Source organism: Stegodyphus dumicola, chromosome 10 (genome assembly GCF_044657685.1).
Source record: "Stegodyphus dumicola isolate Sdum_Otavi_A_Nest chromosome 10, ASM4465768v1".
Taxonomy (NCBI): domain Eukaryota; kingdom Metazoa; phylum Arthropoda; class Arachnida; order Araneae; family Eresidae; genus Stegodyphus; species Stegodyphus dumicola.
In genome coordinates this window covers 59,592,171-59,606,869 of record NC_140777.1, presented here as the reverse complement: position 1 = coordinate 59,606,869, position 14,699 = coordinate 59,592,171, and the positions used below count along the sequence as shown (strand labels likewise).

The 14,699-nt window shown below is 34.5% G+C and overlaps 1 protein-coding gene across 3 annotated transcripts in view; it reads right to left on the bottom strand.

Moving 5' to 3' along the window:
• Nucleotides 1-14,699, bottom strand: part of LOC118204865 (prolyl 4-hydroxylase subunit alpha-2-like) — a 202,132-nt gene that overhangs the window by 159,464 nt on the left and 27,969 nt on the right. The window contains exon 1 of one of the 3 annotated variants that reach the window (XM_085824968.1): nt 5,549-5,755. The exons of 1 other annotated variant lie outside the window; for it this stretch is intronic. In XM_085824968.1, the coding sequence (XP_085681094.1) occupies nt 5,549-5,556 (8 nt within the window). In that variant the 5' untranslated portion in view covers nt 5,557-5,755. Of the gene's footprint in view, nt 1-5,548; nt 5,756-14,699 lie in introns of those variants that run through there. One more of the 3 variants, XM_085824971.1, reaches the window with a different exon arrangement.

Below are 14,699 nucleotides of genomic sequence, written 5' to 3'. Positions count from 1 at the left end.
TTTTTGATAAACGTGCAATCAAATGCTATTTTCCGCAAGCAAAATTACAAAATCCTGTCACGTACCTACGCAAAACAATTTTAAGATTGTTTTGGTGAAATGTAGAGCAAATCGTTTCATTCAAAAATATGTTTGTAAAATTGTTCTGACTGCATGGAAAAAGAAGAAGAAAGAAGAAGAAGGAAAACGAAAAAGAATACAAACGATTATGCTGCGAGATACGGATAGAATTAACTAATGGGGAAAAGAAAAAAATAAAAACTTTAATTGCAGACGGTAAAAGATTCATTAACATCTGATTCAATGCTTTGTTTTATATTTAACTAACCGCTTGCGCGACCAGCCGCCTAAATAGTTATTATCAAACGGAGGAAAAATAACAGTTATTTTAATGAATCCATTAGTGTCATTTCGTAAAAATATTTAGTATTTCTAATTACAGATATAGTGATTCAAATGCACTTTCAGTTAAATCGGTCTGATTAAAAAGTAAAAAATATATTAAGAGCTGGGTTTATTACTTTTAAATCGCTTGGTTTATTACTAAATATCAGAGAGATTCAGTTTGAACATTAAATATCTTACGCTTTTCCAAATGGCAACACGCTGGCACGTGGAAGATAAAAATATTTTTATTTTAGGTAATGGCAATACATTGCTTTCAAATATCGGAGTTTGATGATTTAGACTGAAAGATTATATTTTATTCAAATGGCAAGTCTCCTGCGTTGGAGATAAAAGTCTTTCTTTCATTTCGAGCAGTGTTGTCATTGCTGGCTTTCAAATAGCTGAGTTTGTTAATAAGAAATTCGTTAAATTTGTACAACATATGAAATAAATCAAAAAAGGATTCAAAATTCGCCTTTTGAAGTGCTTATGTTCTGGAGGGGATACGTGAATTCAAAACTACGTCGCTCTAACTGTCTAAGTGTCGCCGCTTTTCCACAGATATGAGGAACATACAAACAGATTCTTTAATATTAAATAGCAGAGATCAGACCAGTTCTCAAGCAAGAAGAAATTCCTCCTTGAGAAGGATTTCATATTTTCAGGAAGGTAATGCAGCAGTCAGCCAGAAGCCAAGTACCATTTAGAACATCCAGGACACTCCCAGTAGACTAGAAGAAAGTCTGCTCCTAAGAGACATTTGTTTCCTTTTGCTTTAGAAAAAATAATCACTTCTGTAGGTACCACTTTACTTTCAGCATTAAGATCCACAACCGTAGTCAAGGCAGCTACGTTCCTCTTTATTACATCAAGCGGGTGTCAAAGAAATGTGTTGAGCTTTTTAAGCTTTTCTTTTTTTACTTTGCAGCCATGTGGTGTAATTTTTCTCCCGCAACAGTGTGCGATGCACGGGTATCGGCACATACAGCAACTTTCGCTCTACAAATTTCAAGGGCAATTAAACTTTTTTTGGATGTAGCTGTGGGTGGTTCGAACGTAAACAAATTACCACTATTTAAAAACTCTTTTGCTTCTTCTTTAGATCTTGAGCAGATAGGAAATTTGGATTATATGTATCTAGGAATTCCACACCCATAACATTGGATGGTTCGTTTTTCTAGAGCAGAGTTCGTATTCTTGGATAATACATTTCTTGTGGTTAGCTTCTCTGAATAATGCAGTGTACTATTAATAGAATTAAATTTTCTATCTGTTGTCGGGAACTCACTCTAAATTTTTTTTTGTTAGATGGCGTTGAAGGTTTCTTTAATCCATAATGAACAGTTCATAGGTATCGTACTTCTCTGCTAATTCCAATGGCTGTTTCCATTTTGCCAACGAATCCATGAACTGTTCTTTGAGATCTGAAGGCGTTTTTCTTAATTTGGTCGCTAATAATTAGATTTTTAAGCTGTTCAAAATCTTTAATGTTAAATTCTGTTATCCATCCTTCGAAATATGACGCTAGTTCAAAATAGAAATCTCCCCAAGTTGTATCTGGGCTCTTCTTGGGTTGCAGAAGAAAATCAGTCTGAAATGGTCAGCAGTTAACCTGTATCGTTTAAGAAGAGTGTCCTTAAATTTTATGTAATTTTGAGATTCTTTCTTGTCTTCTCTAGCAAATCTTTCTCGCCTTCTCTAGCTATTTCTTTTGGCAATGAACTGATCAGATAAAAAATTCATTTTGATTCTAGAATACTTCAAAATTTTATTTGATGTTCAAAAATTGTCAAATACAATCCAGTTTTATCTTCTTTAGGGTTAAATTTAGGGACACCTCTAGTAATATTCATTTTGGTTTGATCTATTTCCTGATCTGTCACCTCTTTTTCAGAAATTTTTTGTAACTGTTTAAATTTAAATTTTTCCAACTCGAAGGGACACTCTTTTCCTGTTCGTTCATCTTCAGCAGCTTTTCCTTTATACAAAAGGTTTTCTTTATCAGCTAATTCTAACGCACTTTCAGCTGCTTGTTCAGTCAATTTTCTTTTATCGGTCATACATTGTTTACAAATTCTTTTTGTCTGAATTCGTGCTATACTCTTTGAGTTGAATCGGTTTCAAATTATGAGACTTGCAGATCCTGTTTTAACCGAAACTCTGACTTGGAATTTGGTCTACCCTTCAATACGTTTTCAGAAGTTCCAAGCGATTTCCTTTGTTTTACTACATCAAAGGTAGTTGAAAAATGCTTTATATTAAGAATGCTTTCAGTATTTAGAATACTTTTACCACCTTAAAGTGATGAATAAATTAATTATAGAGTTTTATTTTCTTTTGTAACATAAACTAGAATTAAGCGCTAACAGACTTAGAACGAACTATCGCATGGTCTGAAGTTAACTACAGACACTTCAGAAGTTTACAATAACCTTTTTATTAAATCAGAACTTGAAGATTAAACGCATTTCTCGTACTTGACAGCATCAACGACCACTTGTGGCAATGTAACTTAAAGTAACAGTCAAAAATTCAAGTTAAAAACTTAACCTTTTAGTCAAAAACTACGCAATTTAAAACTAAGTTGGCTCAGAACTTCTCCCCGGCATGCAATTTAAATGACGGCAGCTACAACACAAAGCCGAAAAATTTCAGTCTTAGATCTGGCAAATTTTTAGTAACATTGTCTCGAGGCAGAAACATGTTCTGTCTGACAATCAAAAAATCTCAGCTTAAATAATCTCAAACTCATTTACATTGGAAACGGAAAGGAGGAAGGTGAAAGTGAGGAAACTGAAAGGTTTGTTTTGGTTTTTGTGATTATGGCAAAGCTTAGAGGGCTATCTGCCTAAGGGGAGGAATGCCTTCGTGGGTTTGGAAGGTCAAAATATACATTTTCGTTGAAATCTGAAACTCGAATTTTTTTGCGATTACATTAATTCCTTTATTTCGTACAAAGAAGTGCAAATGGAGACAGGAAAACACCGTATGCCAAAACATTTCAACAAAACTTTCCAGTGTCTGAATTATTATGTGAGTTACTCATTAATACTTATTGAATAAATGATTTTATTAAGAGGAATTTTTTATGACAAATATATTTTGATGACATTTATTTTCTAGAAGCAAGAGGTAAAAAATACTATAGCAGAAAACAATTAGATGTTTATATTTCAACATTTAATACGAGATCTATTGAAATAAATTTCAACAATACGTGTGTCCAAAAATAAGTGTGAGCCACAGTATAAAAGCGCTGATAATGTACGAAACATTAAATTAACCTAACAGCAAATTTTTATAACTAAAACCACTTTTAAAAATCAGAGAAATTTCATAGGGAGATAAATTCATAGGCACAGTATCAAGGAAGAAAATTACAGGTATAATTTTTGTGAAAGTGAGTTGAGTGGAAGTCATATTTTAAAAAAAAGTAAGTGCCTCTTTTAATACATTTGTTTTTCCTTAAGAAATTTCAAGGATTATTTATTTTTAAAATTTGCTCATAATTATTTAATCATTTAGTTCATATTAAATATGAATTTTTAAAACAAAAATTTACATGGTTTCTATATTTTCAATGATTTTAAATTAGTTAATTTTCATCATAATAATTACTTAAATGTAAAATTGTACAATGTTAAATTCATTTCTTTTTGAAAAATAATTAACTGCATTAATTTATGAACAACTGTTTTCTTTCTTGTTTCAGCTCATCACATTTAATTAATTATGAAAAAAAGGGTAGATGGTTTGTTTTTTTATCTATTTTTAAAGTATAACTGTTTGATGCAAATTCTATTTTATCCATGCGTAAACGACGACTGAATAAACGAAGTTTATATTTTTTTAATCGTGATGTACATATAGTTATAGGAAAAATACTGTACTCAAAATATGTATCTAAGTGTATCATGTTTTTCATACGAAAAGTCATTCGTAAATTGGACAAAATTTTCGTTTGCAGTATACGAATGCATCTGCCTGGGAGAGTTCTTGAAGTTCGGAAAAGAGCCTTATCGCTACTCGGTTACTCTGTTACACTTCCCAGCAGTTCAACTAACTGATTCATCGGCTGTAGCTTCGCGGATCACCGCTGTTTCGTGGAATACTGAGAATGATCCAAAGCAAATTTAAGCCCGTGTTAATTTGTATTTAATATTTTCATTTGACTGGAACATTTGTTCTACGAATACTGCAAGAAGTGGATTTTAACTTTCTATAATAAACAATATTTTAAACCTTCATCTGTTTATGATTATTGTAGTTTAAAAGGAAATCGATTTTCTTCCTTTGCGTACTAAGAGATGGCATTTAGAGTGGTGTAGAACAGTCCAAAATAAAAGCAAAAATCTATTTTCTCGGAAAATGTCGTTCCAACGGCATTTATGGTTTTTCAATGCACTGGTTATTTGCGCAGGGGAAAAAAAGTGGATGTTTCCATTCGAAATTTTTGAATTTTTTCACTGTAACCGTAACCGTGAGAGCTATATTGCGTTAAATAATCACGATCTCTAGTACGTACCTTCAAATAACAATATCTAAAATCTCATTTCGTTTGGTTGAGCGGATAGGTTGTTAAGGATTAGATCGATCGGAGAAGTTTTTTTATGACCACGCTTTATAAAATTTAGTACCCTATAACCGCACTTTCTATGTTGTTTGTTTATTTTATTGTTCAGCATAGTTAAGAATAATTCAAACGCAATTACGTTATTTTGCCGTAAACATTCGAAGAGGACATTTTATTCGATACCGATGGTGCTTTCTGCACTGGTTGCTAAAACGTTTGACCTGGCACTCGTATCTTATTACATTTTGCTGAATGGCAATAGTTTCGCTTGTTAGAGATAAAAATATTTTATTTAGAACATTGTTGTCTGCTGGATTTGAAATCGGGGAGTTTGTTAATCAAAAATTCATTAAATTCGTACAAAATATGAAATAAATGAAAACCAAACTCAAAATTCGAAATTCTGGCTCCGAAGTGCATATTTTCGGATGAAAAACTATGTGTATTGAAAATTTGATGGCTCCAGGTATCGCCATTTTACTGCAATGCCAGGAAAATACATACATACAGATTTTTCGTTATTTAATAGAGATAAACCTGTTAAGCTAGAAAATCCTCTTAAACAGTTTTACTGTATTTGGCACTCACCTTGTCATTTATTAATTTTCCTCTTCTACCGAAGACGTTGTGTCAGAAATATATGTCAGCCTTTTCAGAATTCTCTTCGTGTCGACTTTTACTGGACACTTTACGATTTTTTTATTGATAAACAGCAAGCTTTAAATAAATATCCAATAAGCCATCCATTGCCGAATGAAGCTGTCCTTGAAGTGTCTAGCATTTGCCTGGGAAATATCGGTAAAGGTGTTTCCTCCAACAAGGTTCTTCCTCAAATGACTTAATGTTTTGCTGCTAGTGCTACGCGTGCGAAGTAGAAAATGACGACAGCAGTAGCGGAACCAAGTGGCACATTATCGCATTCATTTAGCAGACAAGTAAAACTGAAAACAATGTTCTATGTCCTACATTTCAACGGGGTATTTCATGTGGGTAGAAAGGAAATATTTTCTTTTGTTCATTCAGAACTTAATCGTCAGGAAAAAGGACGAAGAATTACATTTTGCAAAAGCTACTTTTCTTGTCTAAATTACAACAATGGTTGTGCTGCTGATACAGAATCTCTGATTTTTCAGTTTATATTTCGCTGGATTAAAAGGGTGGAACAAGTGATTTATGCAAAACACAGTGAAAGTTTGTTGCCTCGAACTAACATTCCACTATTGAGGGGAAATGAAAGGGAATTTATGAAACCTTATAGTTGTGAGTAGTAATACACTTTTTACCCGGGGAAAAAACATCATTAGTTCTAGGTAATATTTTAGTAATTCCAGAAGATGTGTTTAGTTATAAAAGCTTTTTTCTTTTAATATTTAAGACAGTCAGAGGTATACACAGGGGCGTAGCTAGAGGGGGGCAAGGGGGCATCTGTCCCCGGGCGCAGAATCCAAGGGGCGCCAAACTGATGTTACGACATTTTAAAATTAAATGTTTTCCATCTTTGGCAAGCAGTAGGGGGCGCGAAATCTTCCGTTGTCCCTTGACGCTGAAAACCCTAGCTACGACTCTGGGTATGCAATAAGTAAAATAAATTATTCAACTAAATAAACTTAATATAATGCTGCAATATTTTATGAAGTTTTTTTAAGTTAAGCCTATATATTTTGACTATTTTTACAATCATGACAGTCTGTCTGTGAGAATGTGTGTGATGATTTTTTCGTGCAAAATAAGATTTATATCAAATTTTCAAAAATTTCTCTTTTTAAGATTTCTGCATTCATATAAAGAGCTAATTAGATTCTTGGTCAAAATGGATAAACGGACGTGGTACATGAAGTGCATAACAGTTTTTATGGACAACCGGAAGTGGTACTTGAAGCTCATACCGGTTTTTCAATATAACATATTCTTGCAGTCGAACGAGTATTATTTACTGATTCCAAATTCCCCGGTGTTATACACGCATATCAAAATTAATTTAGATTGGTTGATAAATTATATTATTGTAATCGTTTCAAAGCATTTATTTTAAATAATTATAATGACGAAACTATTCATGTTCTGGCGGTGTCAGATATTAAAAAAGAAAAAAAAGGGGCGGGAAATTGGACAAATAATGAAATCTAACTTTTAACACGGTCTCTTAGCTCCTATACTTAAATCTGGAATGTTTTATACTTATGAAAAAATAAAAATACGAGAAGTTTTGTAGAGACATTAGGTATTTTTTAGAAGTAGGCAAGATGAAAAATTTGCAACGCTTTTGCCGGGAATCGAACCACGGACCTCTAGAATACGCGCCCAGCGTGCAGACTACCGCACCACAAAGTCATGCCACGAAGGCGCGAGAAATACCTTATAGTTTGACTCTCGCGCAATAAAAATTGACCGGGATATTTAATCACAAAATTTGCAGTTTTTGATGTTATTCTCAACTTGTCTTCAGAGATCGGAACTTAGAATAATTCGAGAAAATAAGTTTGAATGAAGTGCAGCAAAAAAATGTGTAAAATTTAAAAGGGCGTACAAGGAAATCATGTGGTGTCCACATCAGGCTTTTTCCCCTTATTTAAAAAAAAAGTAAAAGAGGACAAAAATCTGAAAGGGTTTAGACTTTAATAATCTCCCAAAAAGGATTCTTTTAAGTGTAATATGGTTTATCAGTATAGATTATCGACAGAAATGACCCAGGTGAAATAGCAAAACAGTTTATAGGATATTAGACGTATATGCCATCAGACTAATATGGAAACGCTGTATATCTTCTATGTATTTAAAAAGTGAAAAAAAATATAATGTATTTCTATAAAAATATTTAATTCTTTAATTAGATCTAACATGAATTAATTTATTTAAATTAATCCGACTGAAAAAGCAAATAATAATAATAATAATCTTTAGAAGTTCATCTATTTCCTTTAAATTGTTTAGTTTGTTAATTAATGACAAACAGATTAAATATGAAAGAATAATATTTTGCGCTTTTCCTAATGGCAACAGTCTCGAATGAAAAGTGAAACAACGCAGTTAACGCTCAAAATCGCATTTAGAGGCTAATAGCCCTTTTGGACTAAAACGAAATAAAGGGGGAAATATTTGATTATGTTTGTGTAAATGTAAGCCAGTTTTTACAGATGGTCAATAATGTCTAAAAAAATATAATCCAGAATTTCCTGTTGCAGACCTGTCTTTTTATTGGAATAATTAATTAGATTTTGTTTCCAAACGATCAACGGAAGTGATACTTTAATTACAGCTCGCTGTTATTTAAAACATGGAATGGGCTGGAGATCATTTGTCGGTCACATCAGGTTTTTTATCAATTAAAACAAAAGCAATTCATAATTACCGAAACAGCACATATTTCATGACAAAAGACAATAACCCTGCCCGTGGCAAAAATGCATGTTTGGGCAGTTCTGCGCTTTATTCTCGATAAAATTCGCGGACTTCCTGTGGTGTTACTTACAAGCCAGATATGTTACAACAACAATAGCAAAACATAAGACATAAACTAATTTGACATAAACTATTTTGATATTGCCAAAATTCACTTTTGATATCGCAAATTTTCTTACAGAGCTTTCGGAAACGTCTCTGTTCACGGAAGACATGACACTTTTGAAGGTAACATTTTGTTTTCTTACTTGCCACATTTTCCTTTACAACATGCACTCGAATACTTCCACTTACGGGAAATGAAGAGAAATATTCAGATTAAGCGCTCTGTTCAAGTGAGGTTAAAGTTATACCGGTGACAGCGAGCTCAGTACGCTTGAATAATATCTGATGAGAATCGTCTGTATGCTTCTTCCGCGGGTGTGTAATCCGAAAAGCTAACAAACGTTCTACCTCACTGGTGGCAACTGTTCGCCCGTGACGCATGAGCGGTTGAGTTGGTCTAACCGGCGCGGGCAACTTGAAAAGTGTATTGGAATCTTATTTCAAGTTTCCCATCTTTCGCAAAGATGCAAGGATTCAATGGCACGACGATGCCAGGAGCTTTTTTTGTTCAAAAAGTGTACCGGAATCTTTTTTGAAGTTTCCTATCTTTCGCCAAGGCGCAAAGATTCAATGGCACGACGATGCCAGGAGCTTTTTTTGTTCATCACTTGTCAAAACGCTATAAAGAGTCGAAGGTACTGGCACCTTTCCCTAAGTTGTATATAGCTTTTCAAGATGCTATATTTACGCGGCTTAATTATACAAGAGTGCCGGCACCTTTTACGAAGTTGCACATCGCTTTTCATGACACTGTAGTTCTGTGGTATAAAGACACGAAAGTGTCGGCACATTTCCCTAAGTTACTTGTCGCTTGTCAAGGTGCCAGTGTGCCGCGGCATAAAGGTACGAAGGTACCAATACATTTTCCATGACCTACGAACTCACCAGGATATATGGGCACCTTGACACAAAAGTACAAATATGTCGGCATCCTTATGAAGTTCGATATCCTGAAGAAAGCAAACCTCGCCAAAGGTGCCGGAACATCCATGCGGAGGTCTTGGCCAATAGTTGCCTACTTGCATAAAGGGTGCTGTCATCTTTGTAATGATTTGTGAAATCATCGCGGTGGGCAAGATATAAAAATTCTTCGGTTTTATGCATTGTAGAAAATGATTAGATTCAACATTTATGAATTCGGGATGAACTATAACGACAATAGGGTTTGAGTTGAATGCTGCTTTATCTTTCGATCTTTTTACATTGTCGTTAAATTGATTTTCTTCCTATGAGTTTCAATAATAATTATGCCTCTAAAGAAAGAATACACTGTTTGATACAGCCATTTTTAATCAAAACAAATGTAAAATATTGCTTAAAGAAAAGAGAGCTGGCATTTATTTAATAGAGGTCCAGAAATACTATTATGCAAAAATGTGGTAAATATCGTCACATGAAAAAACAAGATAAGCAATCAATTAAAAAAATTCTGATGTGTACTCCACATGACTTCCTTGTAGGGAATATTAAATTCTAAGCATTTTCCCCTCTATTTGAATTTAACTTATTTCCTCAAATTTCATTAGAGATATATTTCTCACTCAATTAATTGAGTTCTCGTTTCGTAGCAAGGCAGAAATACATAAAAATTCAAAATATCTTCAATAAAAATTTATGTCCATCAAAGTCCTTTAATCTTCAGTTTGTTTACATGCGGCATTTCGAAAGGAGAATAAACTTAAAAGTAGCAGACGATATTTCTTATTTCAAATAATAAGCTGTTGACAGAAAGTCTTATTCCAAAACATTTTCATTTATTAAAATTCCTTATCGAAATCGTTCTCCAAATGTGTAAACATTCTCTGTATTTATATGTGTATATTTTTAAAGATACAGGTGGGCACCATGCTGTAACTATTAATCGTATTGTACAGGGTTGCGGCCCATGTCGTCCGGTCACTCACTCACTCGTGGTGTAACTGAAAGCATGACCGGCTAGTAATCTGAAGGTCTGGAGTTCGAATCCTGGCGAAGGCATCGCCGTGTTTTCCTGTTGCGATAAATATCTGATCGCTTTACAAGTTGTTCCTTGCCAATTTCAAGAGGTATAAATGCATTTCTTGAGAGAAAAATGCTAACTAACGGGATTGAAATAGGGCGAATAAAATCATATCTGCTACGAGCTAAATGAAAAACTTTCTGCAAAAAAAATAAAAATCGCAGTAACTAAATATTCATTAGCTTTCTTTTTAAAAAGGATTTCTTTATTGAGTAAGTACTATTTAAAAAAAATGAAATTTGTACTAGTATTTGAGAGAATTAATGTGCATTTTTTTCATCCTCTAGCTTTTGAGATAAAATTTTGATTTGCTTAATTAGGGTTGTCACACATCTTGATTTTTTGCTGAATGTATTCACTGCCCTAAAATAATGTTTCCAGGATGTCAGTTTCTCTCAGTTTTCCTTTCTCGAAAGAAAATTTTGACATGGAATAGGAAGCGAGACAGTTCCTTCATTCCTGATTGCTAGTCGGAAAAGATGTTTTCTTCTATAAATTTTACCATTTTTGAAAATTCTTTCCCCATGGGTTATGGTTCATGGTTGTTAGTCTGGCTCCGTCTGACTTCTCAAGGCATTTATTTGTCTGCTGACAATTTTGCAACTATTTTATCATCCCTCCGGATGGAAGTTTGAGTGGATTACCTTACTTCCCTCAACTGTAGTTGAGTCGAACATCGTGGTGGACGCACATTTGATATTTTTTTTTTAGTGCAGTGTTCTCGAACTCAAAACTCAAATTGCGGACCAAATGCAAGATCTGAAGATAACTGACGGGCTAGATTTTTTTTTTTAATTGATTTTTTTTTTTTTTTTTACTTCCTTATACTAATTTAAGGAAGTAAAAAAATCGCGAGAAATTTCGTTAATCAGATTCCAACAGAAATATCCATTTTTCCCATTCCCGAATCCATTTCGACTTTTTTTTTTTTTTTTTTCCCAAAACGGATTGATTTAAAATGATTTCAAATTGGATTTTTTGGTGACATCTGTACGAATGTGTCTCGCATTACTCAAAAAACCATTAGCCGTCGAACGTTGAAATTTTCTATTTATGTACCACCTATTCTTACCCGTCTTAAAAGTTTTTAGCCGGTCTTTATTTTCGTTGGTTGCTGATCGTAGTCATACACTTCTAATTACACAAGTGTTAACGTTTCATTCCAAAATTTAGAATCATATTGGTATGAAGTCATATTTATATTGTAGAATCTTCTTGTACGTTTTGGCAGCATAAACTGGTAGACCCTATAAGGTGTTTCTCCCGCCTTCTTAGCGTGCCTTGGTGGTGTAGTGGTCTGCACGATGGGCGTGTATCCAGAGGCCCATGGTTCGATTCCCGGCGAAGACGTTGCTAGTTTTTCACATCTCCTGCTTCCAAAAAATACCTAATGTCTCTACAGTGGCGTCCGAACTGAAAGGGTAAAAGGACTGTGGATGATGATTCTCTACACCCAGGATTTGGTGATTGGGTCCCCTAAACCCCAGTCGCCATTTAAAAAGAAGAGTATATAAGTTATTTCTTCCGCCTTCTTAACATATCTTCGTTGTGTGCTGGTCTGCACGCTGGACGCGTATTCCAGAGTTTCGTGGTTCGATCCCCGGCGAGGGCGTTGCTCATTTTTCTCAACTCCTGCTTCCTAAAAATAAACCTAATGTCTCTACAACCCTACGGAAAGACGAAAAAGCGAATTCTCCCTAGTTCTTGGAAGAACAGATGGCTGCAGACGAAGGTTATAACAACCTTTCCATTTTAACTAAACGGAACAGAAAATGCACTCACTCGGTGCTTACAAATTTAAACGCCACTTGTGGTTAAGTAACTTAAGCACAAAATAATATGTACAATCACAATGAATTAAATTTTAGCTACAAGACTGCTCCTACTTTATTTAAACAGCTTAATCGGCTTCACACAGGAAAGCTCAGCTTAGAATATCAATATGATCTAAGGTAAGTGGCTAGCACCAACTATTCACCTAGAGAGCTGTTTTCAGACACGCGGCATAAATTCGGAACTAACTCTCCTACTACGAATTCCAAGCTCCAAGTTTCGCTGTAAGCTGCGATTATTGTGCAGTTTCGCACAACGTGTTCCGGCTATCATCAATTTGATGCCTACATTGGCGCTTCAGGTAGAGGAATGCATGACTATGGATGCATTGTAGGGTGCATGAAGAAAGCATTTAAGGTACAGGAAGGAGTGTGACCGTTTGTCACGTGAGGAGCAAAGACATCTAATAAGTCGACCCGCATCCAAAGCAGAGGATTTAGTAAAGTCCATCAACAGGTGGTCTCACTGAATCATAAATACAGTTCGTTGGTCACATGATGGACGTCCGCAGAATTGACAATTTCTCCAATAATCCCTCATGGAGAAATAATTGCAATTTTAAAGCACAAATATAAATAAAAATGTAGGTACGAACACGGTGAGATGCAGAATAATTAGAAAATAAATACATATGTACACAATGCTGAAATTATCAAAATTTTTCCCACCAACTCAAAAATGACAAAGTAGCAAGTCACGTGGGGTGGTCACACATGCATTCACTGTCGTTTAGAAATGATGCTTGAAGCAGCGCATCCGTTTAAAATAAATTTCCAATGCTGTAAATGTAATTATCAAACAAATACATTAAATTGGGAAATTTTCGTTACCGTGGAGAAAAAAAGGCTATCTAGGGTCGCAGATGTTTATCCTCACTAAGAATCTTATAAAGAAATATATTAAAATATTTCAGGTATTCACAATCGGTACCAAAATTAAAGAATTTCCCATTCGATCTCTTCAGAAACTTGTGTAAAGGATCAATTTTTAGATCAACTTGCACTAGCTTGTTTCACACATAGAAATGTGCAGTCACATAATGTGCAGAAGTCATTTGTGATCATGCAGAGGAATTAATTTTGCACCTCCTGTAGTTTCTGAATACCCTTTTTGGTGGCGGCGGCCCATGCTGGCGAGGTATACGTCATAATAAGACATATCGTGGAGATGTCGATGAATCTCTTTTTAGAGAGGTCTAATTTCGAATGCTTTCCAGTCAACGGGTAAAGGCGTTTCATAAGTTTAACTGCCTTGTCTCGTACGTGTTTTATGTGAAGCGATCAGCTCAGTTTGTCATTGAGAATGACACCTAGGTAGCGAGCTTGTTTTACATTCGGAACTCATTCACTGAACAAAATCAAGCTTTTCTTGATTATGACGTTCCTCTTTTTTCTCCTAATGATAAGCAGTTGGCATTTTTGTGTATTGATGGCGATTTTCCAATTTTTGCATTACTCTTCGATTATCGTAATATTTGTTTTGCTGCAGTTTCCAAATTGCACGGTTTATGTTAGCAGACTTAACTGTCAGGGAAGTGTCACCTTCATAACATGCCAATATTGAATAAGATAGTAATGCACTTGTGGAAAGTCTACCACATAAAACAGGTGGAGAAATTACTGACCCTTGTGGGACACCAGTTTGAAGTTTTCTTTCCGTGGAGTATGAGTCTTTCACGAATACTTTAGAAGTTTCATTTGTCAAGAAGGAAAAAATAATTATGATAAGTTCTCTCACAAAGTTCAAGTTGATGAATTTTTAAATTAGACCCTCGTGCTAGACGCAGTCGAATATCTTGCAGGCCTCATAGCGTTTTAAGTTTCTGCTGTCGCAGTTGTTTCTCGACCACTTAGGTAAGCGAAAGTTTAGTTAGGCAATATCAATTCGGCAATCTTCATATGATTCAATTTGTTCTGATTAGCGGCGAGCTACAGGAGATCTGTATTTTTTAAGTACAGGGAGTTCTGTATCTTTAACTGGCAAGTCGACTTGTTAATAAATAGTTCTGTTTTAAACATTTAGGATCCTTTTGTAATAAGTTCAGCTAGAATGCAAATTGAAATAATAGTTGTTTAATAGTCTCTTCCGTTACTAAGACGAGGATTATTAGTTAAAAGTACATTAAAGTTGTAAGTTAGATGTTGTATTTAGTGTACCTATACAGATCTAGAAAAAATTCGGTCTGTGAAAAAAAACTCACTTTACTCACTTCATCATTCCTAATAAATATTTCTCCTACTGTGGTTCCAAATAAACTTGAGAAGCAAAAATGGCACAAGACTGGAAAGAATATTTAATTAACATAATTATTAACATAATTTAATTAACATATTTGTAACGTGAATATTTAATTGTAAAAGAATGTTAAATCAACGTTATTGTAAAGTGCAACCGCACAGTGTA